This window comes from Vitis riparia, chromosome 4 (genome assembly GCF_004353265.1).
Source record: "Vitis riparia cultivar Riparia Gloire de Montpellier isolate 1030 chromosome 4, EGFV_Vit.rip_1.0, whole genome shotgun sequence".
Lineage (NCBI taxonomy): Eukaryota > Viridiplantae > Streptophyta > Magnoliopsida > Vitales > Vitaceae > Vitis > Vitis riparia.
Window position 1 is genome coordinate 2,665,347 of NC_048434.1, and position 19,342 is coordinate 2,684,688.

Genomic DNA, 19,342 nt, shown 5'->3' on the forward strand with positions numbered 1-19,342 from the left:
TGTTCCCCTTCACGGGTCGGAAACTTCTCGATATCGGGTCGGGTTTCGGGTGGATTTGTGTCGGGCATCAAAATCAGCCTTCTGGTTGGCCCAAATGATAAAAGTCCAGCTCATTCCCTTAAAGGCAAACTTGGACTTCGGGGCAAGGTTCAAACAACATATGATTGTAGTCATTTTCCTTGTTACAAGGGAAAGATATCAAATTCATTTTTGATATAAATATATTATATATTAATCTTTTATTTAAAATTTAAATTTTAATATAAATATATAAAAATTATGTTCTAAAATAATATTTTGGAGAGATTCAACATAATCAAACTCAATTTTGACTCATTTAATCAAATTAATTAATGTTTAATCCAATCAAACTTAAACTCAAAAATGAATTTGATTGGATTAAAGTGCGATTTCTCATATATCATTCTTGTCTCCCCTTAATGGGACTAATTTGGAAAAAATGGTAATCGGGTTAGAAGCAATTTTGGGAATATTTCCATCCAAGATGGATTTAGATATTGTCTTATCATATCCTACCTGGTCCCGCATGGCTATATGATTATTAAAAATTTTAAATTTTTTCTTATTTTTTCTATTTTTAAATACATAAAATTTTGAAAAAACATATATTTCTCGTTAAAATGACAAAAATTAGTAATATTTATTTATTTATAAATTATGTTTATTTTTAATATAAATTTAGTTTAAATTATATATATTATTTAAAAAAAAAACTCAAAAGGGCATAATGGGCATAGGTTGGAATGAGAGTTTCGTATTTTACAATTATACAGTTATACTTGAAAAAAATTGTTTTCAAATTTATTTATTTTTTATCTCTTCCAGAATGAAGGATTGAAATTTTTGTAAAATTTTAAATATTATTTATTTATCTATTTATGTATTTATTTATTTTTTCCATGGTCTACTTCTGGGTGGAAATCCTTCATCCTTGTGGAAAAATCAGAGTAAAACCCAAAAACTACATCAAGAACCAAACCCCTGGGCGCCCACCTCTCAATCTATGAAGAAATTCATAAATTTTAGAATGAACCCATCAAGGGGTAGTTGCTTTATGTACTCTTCAGATGCAGTACCATGAATGAAGAACCAGCATCACTTTGGCAACAGCAGACTGGGGAGGATCTGAATAAGAGCTGTTTCTGATATCTGGGATGGAGTTGGAGAAAAACACAAACAGCATCCTGAAGAAGATGCCTGCTGAAATGGAGCACCACAATGTGTGATGATGCCTCTGTATAGTTCCTCCTTGCTTTTTGCCAGCAGGCAGCAGCTTTTCTGGGATTCCACAGCTCTGGTGTTTTATCATCTGATTTGAATCAATGTTCTTCAAGCACAAAGAAACATATGCCAGAAGCAGGACTCGATCACGTCCCATTTATTATCTTAACGCCATTGATGCTTCTGGAGGTATTGTCTTGATCTTATATCAGCCTGCAGTTCAAGACAAAGCAATGACTCTAATTGAAAAGTATACAGCTACAATATAACTAGCACCAAAGCAATGATACATCAGGTAGTGACTAGCCCAGACAATGAAAAAGGCTTCCTTGTTGACAGCCAACCTTATTAATCCTCATTTTGCATCAAAATTATGAGGCACAACCAGATAAGACCCCTACTAGATTAAGAAACAGTTCCAAACAGAAGTTTTCAATCATCTCAGTGATCATTTCTGATAAAAGTGATTTCCTAATTCAGTAGCTATCATAAGCAATTGGCCTCCGAAGATTATGGAAGAGGAGATATTAAGGATTTCATGTAACAGTGATTGAAAAACTGAGGTTAAATAGTTGATAAAGCTTTTGTGGAAAGTGAACATAGGATTTTATGAACAGGTCGTATTATATTATGGAATTCGAGCGGACGGCCAGGTTTGACTCAAAAAATTTCATGACACAAAAGAAACAAAAGAATGACAATAACAACATAGTAGACGCTGGCAATAGCCTCAGTTAGAATTGTAGTTTCTATTTTTGATAATGAGAAGGTAAATAGAGGGAATCCACCCACTAAAGCAGACATTTCCAGAAATTTCAAGAAGTACTAGGTTTTACCTGCCGAACGGGCTCTGGCACACGATAATTGCAAGTCATTTTAATAATTATGATGGCTGTGTCAAGTGATACACGGTGACCAATTGAAACAAATATCGGCTTCAATGAGCTCTCAGTTGACCTCATTGCCTGTATAAAATTTACTTAAAACATCATTTCTCTGAAACAGACTTAAAAGGTTGGAAGATGACACAAACTGTACAAGTACATAAAGCAGATGTCTTTTGGCATGCTAAACAAATAAACCCATGGAACCACACTTGCATTCTTTTGCCATAAACGAGACAATGTAAGTTGCAACAATTAGTTGAAAGTTGAGACTAATTAGAAAGGTCCAAAAGGAACCTCTTATGACACCTACGTGCAGCAATAGTATGGGGGTGTTGTCTGAGCTTGACATCAAGTGCTTAATACAATCTCGAGGTTATCTCTCATTGTTAAAGGGATCAAATTCTCCTAAGATTGTCGCACTTCAAATATCATGGAGAAAAGATTGAACCTCAAAGAACATGCATTTATTATCTGTGGGGCATAAGCAACCTAAAGTTGGCATTTTAAACCTAGCTAACTGTTATCCCCTCCGGCTTATTCTATAAGTCTTACCACTCCCAATGTCTGGCCAGAGTATCCTGTTAAAGCAATAAAATCTTCAGTCAAGTTTCCTTTGGCTTCAAGAAGTTCTCTCACTCCAGATTGAGTAAGACCATCCACATGATGCAACTGAAATAGATCATATTTTGACATCAGGCATGAATTTCACAGAAAGGAAAGTGTTCTAGGCCCAAATTCTGACAGTCATAAAACAAAGGGCAGTGATCTGTTAGAATTTCAAATGAGCAAAGAAACTGACAGCAATCAATCAAGTGGAACTGAATGAAGATCTATTCATTACATTGACTTAAAAGGAGACATATCTAAGGACTTAGCCTTTAGCATGGAAGGACTTATTGGTATAGAGTTAAAACTCACAGTTTTTCCTATCCCAATTGTTGGAATATTAGCCAGAACACCCAGATGACAAGCCAAGCCAAAACCTACAGAAGAAATCCCGTAGTTTAGAACCTACAGTTGAGTGACAAATAATGCCAGCATTAGGTTAGCAGCAACCTCAACCACAACTCATAACTTAGAACAAGTGCTAATAGTGAGCACACATGCAATTAATGTTAATTCCAATTATAACGTTTCATATCTTAATAACCCCTTAAGACTATAATTGCCCAATGGTTGAGTAGTGAGCAAAAAGTTTACTCTCGATAACCTCTTTCAAGAAGCAAACTAAATTTGTAGTGGATCGAATCCCATCTGCACTGGACAAGTCAACTAAACTGACACAAAGATCTTTTGAAATCCAGAACTCAAATTAGAAATTAGGGTTCAGGTTTTCTGTAGATGGGTTTAAGGTTTGTAGTGGAGAGGAAGTGCTTGAACAAAATAACGATACAGGAAAAGAAGAGGAGAGAGGGAGAGGATAGCCTGTAGCCCTAGGATTTCCAAGGGGAGTGACTCAAAGCAAACTAAACTTTCATTCATTCCAAATTCTCTATTCTTTTGGTACAATGGACCATATTTACAGACTCTTGAAAATTTAAAACGGCAAGACTAGACTTTCAAACACGAAAGTAGGCATATAGTAACCAAAAAGGGCCCAAATTTCTCAGAAATAAAAATTTCTTCTTCCCCTCCCACCCCACCCCCCCCACCCACTTCCTTATGGCCCCATGGGGAATAGATTCATTGACTTTGACAATAAGTCATGCAATACAGAGATATACACAGGTTAACACATCCATCAATAAATATATGGGTGAGAAAACAGATCTATCAGGGACTGTGACACATATATATAATTACAAACATACATTAAATGCTATGATGCATCCTATCTGAAGAGGAGATGAAAAGGAGCTATTTATACATATCACTTTAGGCTCACTAAAAAAAAAAGGGTATTGTTATTTTACCAGTGTCCACATAATACTTCACTTGCTTAGAAGGATTCAACAAACGAATATTGTTATTTTACCATTAAACCATATAGCAGATGAGAAGATTTTCTTTACTATAATGCTCAGAAGAAATAGATAGCCCATTGCGACTGGTAAAAGAGCACTTGCCTCGAGGATGAAGTAAACCATTGCCATCAACCATTAGCAACTGTTGACATATATGGGAGAGCCATTGTTAGGAATCTAACATAAAATAAATAGTAATGTTATTATTCACCTAAGATTCATTTTATAACACTGAAATCCACTAGGCCTGCTTCCTAGGATTAAGAGAAAACATAGATAATGTATTGTTTATCCATACTTTGACATTAAGTTGAACAAAATTATAATTTAAAAAATGCATCTCACAATCAAGGAACTTGAATTAAGAACATCCTTACATTATCAGATAAAATTAATTAAGCAAAGAAAATCTCAAATAGAACAGAGTTGCACAAGGTAAAGCAAATGCAGGTTAAAAACACATTGATCATAGACATGGTAAATATTTTGAAAGACAATGTTCACCTGTGGGTAGAAAGGATGGGCACTGTTCTTCATTTTCTCCAAAAGCTTTAAAAGAACTGGAGCCTAAAACAAAGAGAACAATCACATGAATCAAACAAAAAATCTCCAATCACTAGCAAGAATTGATAAATCAAACTAATGACTAGGACAAACCATATAATTTTCTTAATAAGAAACAGAGTAGTGAATGAAAGAATTTATAAGTAAGGGGAACTCCTTAAGCAACAAGCAAAGGAGGAAACAAAAACAGAGGGAACATCAAGCACAAAAGCAAAACAAAGTCACCGGATATAAAGCTCCTCTCTTATAATTCTACCTTACATAAAAATTGAATAAACTGGTAAATAAAGTTCACCTTTTTGTAAGGCAATCTATTTCCTGAGTCATCTCTGTAGCTACAAGCCTATGCACCCAAGTATAAAAAAATCCCAAATTTCTTTAATCAAGTATGCATATATCCAGGACCAGAATCTGCCCCCTCACACACGAAGATATGTTCAATTAACCTAGAAAATCCCTTGACTTTGAAGGAGATTTTAGCTTTCCAAATGAATGTAGCAATAGGAAAACTGGAAAGTCTACCCTCTCCAAACATAGCTTGAAAGAAGAGTTTGAGATGAAGTATAAGAAGAATTTAAGCTGGGGCATTGATTATTTTCTAAAGTACTAACTCCTCTGTCAAAAGAAGACACAGATATATACAAGTTGGTTGTTATGAAACTGAAGAACCAAAGAGAGATCATTAACCTATGGATCATCAAGATTTCTACACATAAAAAATCCAAGAAAGAGTAAGAATAGATGCTCCTCTGAGAAGTAGTAATTTTTAAAAAGAGGGGGCAAAAAATTTCAAAAGTGCTCTCCCCCTGCTATAAATAATTTAGAAAGCCGCCTTCAGTCTACCAACTCCAAAAAAATTTGGGATCGCTCTCTAATGACATCAATGGGATTCCCTCAAGCAGGATTGCCATCCCATCCTTTACCTTTGGTCACTGAGTAGCAAGGATAAAAAAAAATTCCCTTGTTCTTGAGGGACCTTCAAAACCATTTATTTAATAGGGCCATTACATTGACCTAATTTCATCGCTCCCTCATGCTCAGAGGAAGTCACTGCTTCCATGCAATCAAATGATCTCTCTTGGGCTCGCTATAACCTTTCCACAGGAATTCTCTAAATTCTCTCCATCTCACCAGCATCGCCTATATGAATTCTAAAAGTGTGAATGAAACATATAGGAATTACAGCCAAACAAGTCTGAATTAAATTAAGGTAATTCATCCTAAAGACAGAAAATCCCTTTTCCAAACATCTGGACCTTGGAAACTCCTTGAGGGCCTCAACACACTACCAAAATTATGCATGGATTGAGTAAAACTGGTATAATCATGTCTATACACTAAACAATGGAGAGAAATCCAGTCTATAGTTTTCAACCTCAGCATGTTTCCATTCCTGTAATAATTCTTCAATTTCCCCAAAATTAAGATCCCAGTAGCAGAATACTTATCTCTATGTGTTCATAACCAAAACCCTTTCTTTTTCCATGTTGAAATTGACAATTGGGAAATGGGTATACCTCTCTGAAGGCAAGGAAGCCAGGAACATATGGGGTTTGAAGCCTAACAACAGAGTAGTCATCGTACACAACTTCCAAAGTGCCGAGATCCAAAACGACAATAGTCCCACACGCAACCGACGGATCATCCTTTGAGAAGCTCACATCAACTCCACCCACATACTTCAACACATGCTTGTCGTCACCCTCTTCTATTCTTCCTCTGACCGTGGCTGTCGATGTGGGTTTGGGCAGTTTCCATGTGAAATCATCTTCTGTGACCAATCTTCTCTTGAGAGAGTCTTGAACACTGAAAGGAGGTCCAAAACTACTTTATAGTAATCAAATCAGAAAACAAAGGATTAATTGACGGAAAATGATGACATACTGAATCCAATTTTCGATAAATTGATGGGACTCGGCTGATGAAATCTCTGGTGATGCCCTCTTCTCCATAGAAAACATTAAATTGAAGGAGCAGAGGGTGGCAGTCATGGATCTTCTGCCCTTTTGTTGTCCCGACTTCTGGGAAGAAAAACGGAGGAACTTCCAAAACGATGTCGTTTCATTCTGCGTTCCTGCTCCAATCTTCTTGACAGACGCCTTTGTCGTTTTTGTCTTTGGATGGGATCCCAAACGACTGCGTTTTAGTTTCTCCGTTTACTCATCAAATTACAAATTCTGAATTTTTTGAAAATTACATCCACAACCCCTCTATTTTTGAAAAATTACACTGATAGTCACTTTCAAATCTTGTATAAGGATTAAAAAATAAAATAAAAATGAAGATAAAGAATGAGAAATTTTAGGATTGGATTAGATTTTGAATGATTTTGGAATAAAATTAGGAAATGATCTTTTATTTTAGGAATTTTTATTATTTATAATATAATTATTTAGTATTCTATTAACAACCATTTGAGATTAATTATGATTAATATATTTAATAAGGAAATTTAATTAAATTATTTATAAAATAAATTTATTTTTTATTATTTAACATGATTTAGTGATTTTAATTTGCATTTGAAATCAATTATAATGAATATATTAACAAAAAATTTAAATAGGATTAATTAGGAATAGAATTAATCTATATTTTAAAAAAAACGGCATACTATTTTAATTTAATTTTTATATTATTTTATGAATTTAATTAGTATAATTTTGAGGTTTAATTTAAATAAATAAATATTATTAATTAAATTTTAATAATATACATGTTAATTTTCTTTTAGACTTTTTGGTAGTTTTAAAATTTACATATCACATAAAAGTATATATGTTATGACTTTAAGTGGAGTCCATGATCATGAGTAAAAATATAGATGTAAAATATTAGAATTTAAGTGATTTAAATTATACTAAAATATAAAACCCACATGTGGTTTAGTGAAAAACAATTTTTTTTTAATAATTTCATTATAAATATTAGTGAAATAATATATAAAATAAAATAATATGATTAATAACTAGTATGATCACAACTTGCAGAGATTTACATAATCAAACTCGAAATTTGGGTAGCCTTAGAAAATATTTTCATTTTTTTTATTGAGCTTGAATTAAATTTTTTCCATAAGAAAACTCCAAAGCCTTGGACACAGAAACACACAAACATAGTCAAACTTGTCAAAATTCAGGTTAAGAGTCTTCCTTGTTTAGGAATCCTCCCTAAGGCCTTTCCTATCATAGAGACAGACGCCTCTAATTTAGGATATGGTGGCATACTCAAACAATATTTTCAAAATAAAATCTTCATTATGGGCCCCAGGGAAATTTTTCATGTCCAGCTGAAGGAAGAAGAGGAATATCATACCCATATTGGGCACAAAATGATCTTAACTCTTTCTTGGCATATTTGAAGTCCTTTTTTATAGTAGCATTAACCTTGGCTAGAGAACAAAGGTTTAGTGCTTCTTGGCTAACAAAATTTGCTAGTTGTCCATAAGTCAAAGAATCATAAGGGATTATACCATTGTACATCTCTTTGATTCTTAATTGAACCCTTTCACTAAAGACCTTGGGTAACCCATTTAGAAAATGTTCTTTCCAATAGGGTTGATTACAATCTGACCTTGATTGTACTTTGGCAAAGTATACTTCCTTATACCACCTATAATCACTCAATTTATCACAATGTAAATTTTGAAAAATCTCTTAACTCCGAGATTGAAAGGAAAGAGGATTTCCTAGGAAGTGTTTGGTTATAGCATATATTAAAGTATGGACTGCATTAAGGTTTCCACTTTCATCTACACTTTTTTGAATGAATCTACTTTCTTCATTTATGAGAGCATTATCCCACCATCCTTTGAGTTGTCTAGTAAACCCTGCGATCAAATGAAAGCAAATTGTTGGATTAAGGTTTCCTCTTGATTTGTAGGCTGTGGAGGCTATGATCATTTCTTGAAGAATATTCAAGACTTGATGATCACTAACTCCATCTATGTTCCATTCATAAATGTCATCTCCATCATATTTTGATTGGACTTTATCCACATAAGGTTGGCTTTGACTTGAAGAGGCCTTTTGAGCAAAAGTTTCTTTGGGCTGGATTGGAGGAAAAGTTCCAAGAACCTGGAATCTATTAGGGTTTTGAGAATTGGGATTTTCCGGATGGGCTTGAGGCAAAGCATATGAAGATTTTGAAGTTTTTGTAGCTTTGGGCCTTTGATTGCTCATTTTCCCTATAAAAACTCACGTGAAAGAAAATCAAGGAGAGAGTTTGAATCTCCTTTGATAAACTCGATTTCAAAATCAAATATAGACAATATAGTCTGTCATCTTGCAAAAATGTGTTTTGAACATCCTTTTGAAGAATTTCTTTTACACTTTTACAATCCACTCGAAGAAGAAATTTTTTGTTAAAAACATCGTCTTGAAATTTTTAATGCATGAATCAATGGCCAAAATTTCTTTTTTGATAGTTGAATAATTGAGTTAGGATCATTTTGTGCCCAATATGGGTATGATATTCCTCTTCCTCCTTCAGCTGGACATGAAAAAATTTATAAATCAAAGAAAAGAGAATCAAACAAAAAATATTCAAAGTTTAGAGAAGAACCTTTTTATAAGAAATCTAAACACAATAAACATTCAAATAAAAAATATCGAAAACATCTCTTTAAAAAGAAATATAAGGATGATATCAAATGTTTCAAGTGTGGCAAGAAGGGGCATATAATTCCCAATTGCAAAGTAAAAGAAATCATTGCTAACCTAGACATAGGAAAACGTCTTAGGAAGCCAATGATAAATCTTATCAAAACAGATTCTGATTTATCCAGCCAGTTCTCAAAGTCTAGTGATAATTAGTTTTTTCTACTTGAAAACAACTCTTCAAATGATTCAAATAGTTCGTCCTCCCAATCATCTTGTGATTGTGTAGAAAATTGCCTTTGTCAAATCCATAAGGTTAATATGATATCTAGTGAAAATAGTTTTATCATAGAAGTCATAGAAAATAGTCCTGATCCAAATCTTCAAAAAGAATACTTTAAAAAATTCTTAGAAATCCAAAAACAAAGTAATCAAAAGAGTCTAGAAAACAATAATAATTACAACTTAAAAACCGTGTTAGATAAGTTTTCTAGTAAACCTAAGTCTGTAGGAATACAAGCCTCCAACATGAGATAAGTGAAATAAAACTTCAAATTAATACAATGTTGGTTCAAAAGAAAGATTTAGATTTAAGATTGAATGTCTTAGAAAAAGGAAAAAATCAAATTGAAGAAACAAAAGATGAAGGACAATTAGAAGAAGGAGAATCTTCTCAATTGTTTGTAAATGCTATAACAAAAATGATTAGGCAAAAATGGCACATCAAAATAAGAATTTTTATCAAGCCTGATTTTTCAAAAAATATTATCGCATTAGTTGATTATGGTGCTGATATTAACTATATTCAGGAAGGATTGATTCCCTCAAAATACTTTGAAAAAACTTTACAAAGAGTTGTTGGTGCAAACAAACAAGCCCTTAAAGTAGAATACAAAGTTTCAAATGTTCATGTTTGTAACAAAAATATTTGTTATAAAATTTCTCTTCTTCTTGTCAAAGACATGAACAAAGAAATGATTTTGGGAACACCTTTCTTGAGCCTTCTATATTCTCTAACTGTTGATAAAGAAGGAATCAAAACCATTTTTGAAAACCAAGAAATTTGTTTTTATTTTCTAAATGCTCCAGAAATAAAAGAATTAAACTTTGTTGATAATCAAATAAACTTAATTCAAAAGAAAAAACAACAAATCAAATTTCTAGGAAAATAGATGCATCATAAAATAATAGAAGAAAATCTGTTAAATAAAGATATTCGAATCAAAGTTGAAAAGATTAAAAAAAAATTTGAACAGGATTTATGTTCTTGTGTTCCTAATGTTTTTTGGAATAGAAAGAAACATAAAGTTTATTTGCCTTATGTGGAAGGATTTGATGAAACTCAAATACCTACCAAGGCAAGACCTATTCAAACGAATACTGAATTACTGAATTACTTGAATATTGCAAAGAAGATATTAAAGATTTATTGAATAAAAATCTTATTAGAAAAAGTTAATCTCTTTGGAGATGTGCTGCTTTCTGTGTTCAAAAACCTTCGGAGATTGAAAGAAGTGCTCATAAACTTGTTATAAATTACAAGCCTCGGAATAAGGTTCTCAAATGGATAAGGTATCTTATATCTAACAAAAGAGACCTTATTGGTCGCCTTCATAATGCTTCAATTTTCTGAAAATTTGATATGAAGTCTGGATTTTGGCAAATCAACTTCATGAAAAAGATAGATATAAAACTGCATTCATTGTTACATTTGGGCATTATGAATGGAACGTAATGCCTTTTGATTTGAAAGATGCTCCCTCATAATTTCAAAATATAATGAATGACATTTTCAATTTCTATACTAATTTCTCCTTAGTATACATTGATGATGTTATTATATTTTCAAATTCTTTGGAACAACATTCCAAACATTTAGAAACCTTTCAAAAAATTGTAAAAGAAAATGGTCTTGTTATTTCTGCCCCTAATATTAAAATGTTCCAAACCAGGATTAGATTTCTAGGATTTGAAATCTACCAAGGGACTATCAAGCCTATTCAAATATCAATAGAATTTGGAAGTATGTTCCCTGATGAAATCAAGGACAAAACCCAGCTTCAAAGGTTCTTAGGAAGTCTAAACTATGTGTCAGACTTTTATCCCAACATTAGAACCACAATCAAACCTTTAACCAGACTTGGGTTAAATAAACCAGTTTGTGCCTGCCTCAAAAATGCTAGACACAATAACTTTGATGATTCCTTATTAAGAATCATAGAATCAAACATGACACATGACCCTGTTTATTTCAATTGTTTTTTATTTGAATGTTTCTTGTGTTTAGATTTCCTATAGAAAGTTTCTTCTCTAAACTTTGAATATTTTTTGTTTGATTCTCTGGATTCTATTAACAACCATTTGAGTTTAATTAGGATTAATATATTTAATAAGGAAATTTAATTAAATTATTTATAAAATAAATTTGTTTTTTATTATTTAACATGATTTAGTGATTTTAATTTGCATTTGAAGTCAATTATAATGAATATATTAACAAAAAATTTAAATAGGATTAATTAGGAATAGAATTAATCTATATTTAAAAAAAACGGCATACTATTTTAATTTAATTTTTATATTATTTTATGAATTTAATTAGTATAATTTTGAGGTTTAATTTAAATAAATAAATATTATTAATTATATTTTAATAATATACATGTTAATTTTCTTTTAGACTTTTTGGTAGTTTTAAAATTTACATATCACATAAAAGTATATATGTTATGACTTTAAGTGGAGTCCATGATCATGAGTAAAAATATAGATGTAAAATATTAGAATTTAAGTGATTTAAATTATACTAAAATATAAAACCCACATGTGGTTTAGTGAAAAACAATTTTTTTTTAATAATTTCATTATAAATATTAGTGAAAGAATATATAAAATAAAATATTATGATTAATAACTAGTATGATCACAACTTGCAGAGATTTATATAATCAAACTCGAAATTTGGGTAACCTTAGAAAATACTTTCATTTTATTTTATTGAGCTTGAATTAAATTTTTTCCACCTAAGCTTAATTTAGGTTAGACTCAAGTCAAGATTTTGAACAATCGAACCTAACCCGGTATCAAAATATAATCCTAACATACGCTCTTTCATTATATATATATATATATATATATATATATATATATATATATATATATATATATATATATATATATATATATATATAAGTTTATTTTCATTTTTTATTGTTATCTTTAAGTTTTTATGTTATTTATTATTTAAGTTTTGGTTTTTTATTAATCATAATGAATATGAATATATTTTATTTAATTTATTTTTTATTATTTAATACACAAACATATTTTATTATTTACGAATAAATAAATTATTTAGAAAAAGAAAAAAGAATTGAATAGAATTTTGTAGTTTTATTACAATAGTAATCATGGATGAAAATGCACGAAACAAAATATAATCAATTGGAGAAAAAATTGAAAAAATTGTTAAAATATCGATTTTGTACCCAATTTTATCACCATATATTTGCAATAAGATTTTAGAAATTAAATCTCAAATAAAATATTTTTATTTAAAATATAATAAAAATATGTTTTAATAAAAGCAATTTTAAAATTTTAAAATAAATAAATATAAATATATTAAAAGAATTTAAGATATTTTTTTCTAAAAAAATTTGATAAATATTATCTTTCACCATGTTAATTATACTTATAATAAATTTTATTTGTATATTTTTATTTATTTTATCATTTTTTTCAATCATTTCCATAACCTTTGAATAATTATTTCCTCGATATTTTTATCAAAATATTAACTGATATTTTATAGATAAATACAGATATATCTGCATTTCCTAATATTTTCCTCATAATTAGTCCTTGAATTTATTAAAAGAGGAATATCTTTGGTTGGGAAAATGAAATAAGAGAATTATATATTTTTTTGTTTAAACTATATAACAAATTATATATATATTAATTAATTTTATAAATTGAAAATTTTTCTTTTAAAATAAGAATAACAGAAAGCTAAGATAGAACATTAACATTAAAATAGAATATTTTATACAAAATATAGATTTAAATAATTTTCAAAAATTTTAAATTCTAAGATAGTAAAAACCCTTGCCTGAGGAGGTGGTGGCTGGGGTCGAGTCGGAGAAGAAGGTGCCTCAGAATCTGGTGTCGTTCAAGGAGGAGAGCACCAGAGTGGCGGATCTTAGCGAATCGGAGAGAGAGGGGTTGGAGGAGCTGAAGCAGTTGATGCAAGAAGCCATAAATGCAATGTTTATGGGGAGTTTCCAAACAAAGAAATTATACCCAAAGACTTTTTCAGGTGAGAGGAGAGGATGAACTCCTTGCATCAAATGAAACGATGGCAATATTGTAAATATCTGAAGACCATAAAGTTTAAAAACATTCACAATAAAGGATGGCAGTTTGGTAAATAGCACGAAAAAGGAAGGATAAAACAGTAAAAAAAAGTTGCAAAACAACAACTGCATTCCAGCTTTTATAGTATAAATATAAGTTTTTTTTTAAATATATATATATATATATATATATATATATATATATAAATTATTTTCATTTTTTTATTATAAATTTTATGTTATTTATTATTTAAATTTTAATATAAATATATAGAAAAAAAGTTTTTAAAAAACCATTGAATTTTGAATTATACAATTCAATCAACTTAAGTCTAACCAAATAAACCCGAATTTAATTCAATAAACTTGAGTTTAACTTGATCAACCCGAGTTCAATTCAAGTTAAAAAAAAAATGAGGTTGCATTGAATTTGGATTGATTATTTCTTAATTCAAGTTGAATTTAGTTTAGTCATCAACCTTACTAACAGGACCAAGTTGTAATCCTTATAACTAGTTCGTGTTCTAGTAAGAATTAAAAGTTTTTTATTGTCTTATAATATATGATTAATTTTATTTTTATTTATAATTTGTATATAAAAAAAGTTCATATGAAATTGAAAAAAAAATGAATTAATATATTTTAAGAAGATTTTCAATGATCATAGCAAGAATTAAAAGTTTTTTATTGTCTTATAATATATGATTAATTTTATTTTTATTTATAATTTGTATATAAAAAAGTTCATATGAAATTGAAAAAAAAAATTGAATCAATATTTTTTTAAGAAGATTTTCAATGATCATATATGGTAAAATACAAATGGGTTTTTATTTTTTACTATAAGAATTATTATTCTGAAAAAAGGAATTATTTAAACTTGGAATTATGTCACATTTCAAAGGAGATTTTTTTTTTAATTTTTAAGGCAAAAAAAATACAAAAATTAAAAATAAGAAAAAGATGCTGCAATCATCACCCTGTGAAAAGAGCCAATTGTGATTACTCTATTTCTATCCATCAATGAGTTTTTGGTATCTGAATTAATTAATTTTAGGAAAAATAGGAAGTTTTTTATTCTTTTCCCATTCCTCTAAAGAAAAATAGCTGTTAAAAAAATGTTACCATTAATTTTCATTAATGGGTTGAAGAGGAATAGATGATAATTTTAGTAATTTCATGAAACTGACAAATATAAAAAAAAACAAAAATGCTTTAAAATTGAATTAATAGCTAAAATTGGTAAATTATTTATTTTCTTTTTACAGGTGGACTTGAACATAATAGGTAAGACCAACCATTGACAGCCAACAACATGTCCATTATGGGCAAAGATTCCAGCCATGATTGTGAATCCAAACCAATTATTTGATGCTGTTTTTTCTTATTTAATCCCTCTCTTTTTTCTTTTCAGATTCTCAAGGATTCACAACTTTTTCTTTCGTTCTCTCTCCCCCTTTCCTGTGGCTTAGAGGGAGGTAAGACATGGGTCTGCCTCTTTTTTTTTCTTGATGATGGAGAAAGTAATGAAATTTTCTCAGCGTATTCATGGGTTTTTCTGTGTTTGTCTTTGCAGCAATTCACAGGGCGTTGGTTGGCTTCTGCAGTAGGTGCAATGGCAGTGAGTATTAAACTGACTTCAACCATTGTGGTAGCCTTGGGCTTGGTTTCCTTCATATTTGGTGTGGTTGCTGAAAACAAGAAGGTAATAATCCCTCACTTTTTCTTATATTTTCTCCCCAACCAAACATGGGAATAACCCCATTTCATTTCCCTTTTCTGGTTTCCCACAGCCTCCTGCTGGAACCCCAGTTCCAGGGAAAGGTGTTGTTATCTGCCAGTACCCATCTGCTCCAACTGTAGCCCTGGGTTTTCTGGCTACTGTTTTCACTGTTATACAGACTGTGGTTGGTTTTCTGTCTCTGTTTTACCCTTACAAGGGTAGGGCTATTCCAAAGGGGGCCTTCTTGGAGAGCACTAGATGGGTAATCTTTGTCAACATTGCTCTGTAAGTATCATCTTCACCATGGATTCTTCTGCTTTTTCTCTGATCTTATATTACTCGTTACTTTTTCTCTGATCTGTTTGTTAAATGACAGGGCTACAGCAGGACTGGGGTTTGCTTTTCTGCTATGGCCAACAGTCACAGAACATTACCACTTGTCTAGGAATGTCCATCATGATCTAGAAACTCAATGCCCAACTGCCAAGACCGGTCTGCTTGGTGGTGGGGCGTTTCTTGCTCTGGATTCCTCCCTCTTCTGGCTGATCTGTCTCATGCTGACTGGCAATGTAAGGGAAGATTTCTTCGAAGAAGTAGATCAAGATTATAGGGGTGATGGCCAGGTTATCCCTTTTGACGATTATGCTGGTGCCCCTGGAAATGTAACTACAGGGGTTATGGCTTAAAATGCCACTATCGTCATGATGAAAATGCCATCAGCTATGCCTTTTATCAATCTACCTGTGATCCCTCTGCCTTTTCTTCTCTGTTTCCCTTCCTAAGTTCTGTATATAGGACTATAATCTCCATTTTTTAAGTGTAAGTTCTGCTTAAATGAAGAAGAAAGTTGTGTTTTTCTATTTATGATGATTCATGATGAACCCCACCTCCTATCTTGGCTTTTCTGCAATTTTTGAAATAGCCAAGTATAAATCCGATTTGGGGTTTTTTTTGGAAGTAGATGAAAAATAAAAGTTGCCTTATAAGTTATAATGCCTTAATGCCAAGTCAAAGTTAATCACATTCTTCAGGCTAAAAACCAGGTAGGATTACTCTGTCTTTGTCAACTTTCCCTGAATCATTTACCCAAAAGGAAAAAGGTTTTATTCAAAGAATAATTATCCAAATTTATGTAAATAAAATAAATCAAAGTGGACCTACAATTGTGGGGTCTGTTTGGGAGTGAGACAGAGTACAGTCCACATTGATATGGGACATCCCCACTCCCCAGTGCCTATTCTGCTGTTTCTATTCCTTCAAACCTTTCAGAGATTGAATATTCAAGGCCAGACTGGAAGCAAGAGAGGTTGGTTTTTGTTCTCTTTTTCTAATGACGGGGATGAATGGAAAATATCCATGCCATGTATGGATCATGGATGGATGAGATTTATAGGGTTATCAGTGTTTTGACTGCAGGGGGATTTGGGGGTAGAAGATGGCTGTTACCATGAAACAAATGTCAGTTATTGTGACAACTTTAGGTGTAGCTTCCTTCATATTTGGGATTGTTGCTGAAAATAAGAAGGTTTGTTTCTATTGATTCCTCACCCTTCCTTCCTTTGCTTACAGGGTTGTCAGTTTTTGTTTTGAGATGCATATTTATCTTTTCAATATCAATTTTTCTATATTTCTATATCAATTTGAAGATTCCAATGCTGGTGCAAGCCTGTTTTTCAAAATAGTTTTACTGTTTTCAAAGGTGTTTTCTAAGTTCAAAAACTATTTTTCTCTTTTAAAGGATAGAAAACTGTTTTCAGTTTGGGGTCATAGTCTTTCTGGCTGGTTGTACACCATGAGGAGCAAATTAAAATATAGAGAAAGGATTGGGAATTTTACATCATACAAAAGTAGAAAGTGTTTTTCAAAAGCACTCTCAAAAACTATTTTTTTAAATTGTTTTTCAAAAAGGGAAAAGTTCAATAATTTTTTAAGACTTCTCAATCCATTTGGAAAATTTCAACTTGTTTTGTTGATTATAATGAAGGACTTCAAAAGCATCCATCCACCCCTTTGCTTCCTTTCCCACCATTGCAAGTATTGATTACTAAAAATCCTTGCATTACTTCATGCAACTTTCTGTGTGAACAGGTGTAGTACCATCCTCCATGGGAGCAAACTCTTCAGTAAGAGTGAAATCAAAGCAAAGACTCAAAAAAAAAAAACAACAAACGAACAAAACAAAAAACAAAAACAGAAACAAAAGCCCCTTCAGAATTTCTCCTGGTAATCAATTTTATCTTGAATTTGATCTAATTTCCATGTTTTCCACAGCCTCCTTCTGGAACTCCTACTGTGGGGACAGGTGTGATTATTTGCAAGTATCAGTCAGATCACACCATTCTTTTGGGCTTTCTCTCCTTTGGATTTCTAGCTGCATCTTCTGCAGCTGGGCTGGGCTCTGTATTCTACCCCTTCAAAGGAAAATCCATTCCTTACAATGCTTTATTCCGAAACACCACCTTCACTATCTTCTTCAACATTACCCTGTAAGCGTAATTTTCTCACCATCCTCTCTGAATTTTCCTTCATTTTCATTTTTCCCATGTTGTTATGAAACCATGCCACAGGGGTTTGGTGGGAATGGCAGCAGCCTTCGTGTTATGGCCAACATTGACAGAGCTACATCACCGGGTCCACAATCTGCATGACAATCTCAAGAAAGAGTGCCCCACTGCTAAGACTGGCCTTATTGGTGGGGGTGGGGTTCTATCCTTCTGTTCATCCCTCTTCTGGCTGATTTCCCTTATGCTAACAGACAATGTAAGAGAGGATTACTTTGAAGAAATGGATCCCGCTGGTGGGTATGGGTATGGCCAGGTGGCCACTACCCAGGTTTGAAGAGAAGACAAAAAGGCCAGTTTCATCATTCTGGGTTATCAACTTCTGGATTAGGAATTTAGGACTTGATTCTCTTTTGTTTTCTGTTGAGTTAATGGGTTGGAATATATTGAATTTTGGGTTAAGCAAGATTGTTGTCTTTTTTGTTTTTTTTTTTTTCTCCCTTCTGGCGTGTGAATCAAATCTTAAATTTCTGGTTTTGGTCATCCATGGAAGGAAGGAAAAAGCAAGACTTAGAGCAACCTGTCTTTTTCATCATAGCTGGAATCAGCTTGGTGTTTGTTTAAGTCAATGAGGAAAAAAATGATGGATTTTCCATTTATTAGACAAGACATAAAGTCTAGGACATGTTTGGGAAGGTTTTAAAAATAGTTTTTATGAATTGTTTTCCAAAATAATTTTCCCACGTTATCTAGAGAAAAAGTTAGTGAAGTTGTCATGAAACCTATTTCGAATTACATACTTTTTCTTCTCACATTCCTCTTATTTTCCTGGTATCACTTTGTTGATTTAGGTGTGGATAATATAAATTACATGTTGAGCTTTATTGATTCTCGGATATTTCTTTTTATATACTTCGTTGTTGTTGATTCATCTGCTATTCTCGTGGGCCGATTTCGGGTTGCCCTGACTTTGTTCTATATACATTGTGTAGTAATTTAGAAGCATCATCATTCATGTTTTGAATCTTTTTTAGGTTTTCCCCACCGTTTCAAGCTCACAGAAGACATGAAATGAGGCTATATGCATTTAATTTCTGCTTGATTTTCTAATTGTTTTTTTGTATTTTTTTTTATTTTTTTTACTCTGCTCGTCTTTGCTCTATTCCTCCGTATACCTTCCTATGAGTCTCCTATTAGGTTGTGCGAGGTTTGAGATGGAGTATTTGAGATTGTCGAATGTTGGTGTGAAGTTTCCTTTTTGAATTAGGTGAGTGAAACCAACAAATTTCTACGCTTTCTGGGTCCATGCTCCAAAGTTTTAGGCGATTGTGATGGGTTATGCAGTTTGGTCCTCAAGTGGCTGCAAGATCTTCAACATCATAAGGGTCTTATAGTTGAAGGAGTATTTTTTGAATCGGTGGCCAAATCTTGATGAAAGTGAAAGTAATTAGAAGAATCATGTTGCCTGCTCAGTCCATATTAAGAAGCTCCTCAAGTGGAAGAAA

The 19,342-nt window shown here is 31.8% G+C and overlaps 3 protein-coding genes across 5 annotated transcripts; 2 read left to right on the forward strand and 1 right to left on the reverse strand.

Moving 5' to 3' along the window:
• Nucleotides 1-934: 934 nt before the first annotated feature.
• Nucleotides 935-6,669, reverse strand: LOC117912222 (endonuclease V). Of its 2 annotated transcripts, XM_034826733.1 has the most exons (8): nt 6,542-6,664; nt 6,175-6,463; nt 4,598-4,660; nt 4,196-4,235; nt 3,048-3,112; nt 2,682-2,798; nt 2,079-2,207; nt 935-1,455 (listed from the first exon to the last, which is right to left on the reverse strand). In XM_034826733.1, exons 1-8 carry the CDS (start codon nt 6,646-6,648, stop codon nt 1,408-1,410), a joined length of 858 nt encoding a protein of 285 aa, XP_034682624.1. In that variant the 5' UTR covers nt 6,649-6,664; the 3' UTR covers nt 935-1,407. The 2 variants fall into 2 exon arrangements, with proteins under 2 accessions (XP_034682624.1, XP_034682625.1); XM_034826734.1 differs by lacking the exon at nt 2,079-2,207 and having other exon boundaries at nt 6,542-6,669.
• An 8,315-nt stretch (nt 6,670-14,984) lies between these two features.
• Nucleotides 14,985-16,203, forward strand: LOC117913133. The gene is made up of 4 exons (XM_034828068.1): nt 14,985-15,091; nt 15,190-15,318; nt 15,407-15,621; nt 15,713-16,203. Exons 2-4 carry the CDS (start codon nt 15,229-15,231, stop codon nt 16,020-16,022), a joined length of 615 nt encoding a protein of 204 aa, XP_034683959.1. The 5' UTR covers nt 14,985-15,091; nt 15,190-15,228; the 3' UTR covers nt 16,023-16,203.
• Nucleotides 16,204-16,487: 284 nt separating this feature from the next.
• Nucleotides 16,488-18,422, forward strand: LOC117913517. 2 transcript variants are annotated; one of them, XM_034828513.1, is made up of 4 exons: nt 16,488-16,642; nt 16,739-16,861; nt 17,608-17,822; nt 17,904-18,422. In XM_034828513.1, exons 2-4 carry the CDS (start codon nt 16,772-16,774, stop codon nt 18,172-18,174), a joined length of 576 nt encoding a protein of 191 aa, XP_034684404.1. In that variant the 5' UTR covers nt 16,488-16,642; nt 16,739-16,771; the 3' UTR covers nt 18,175-18,422. The 2 variants fall into 2 exon arrangements, with proteins under 2 accessions (XP_034684404.1, XP_034684403.1); XM_034828512.1 differs by having other exon boundaries at nt 16,753-16,861; nt 17,904-18,421.
• The last annotated feature ends 920 nt before the right edge of the window (nt 18,423-19,342 follow it).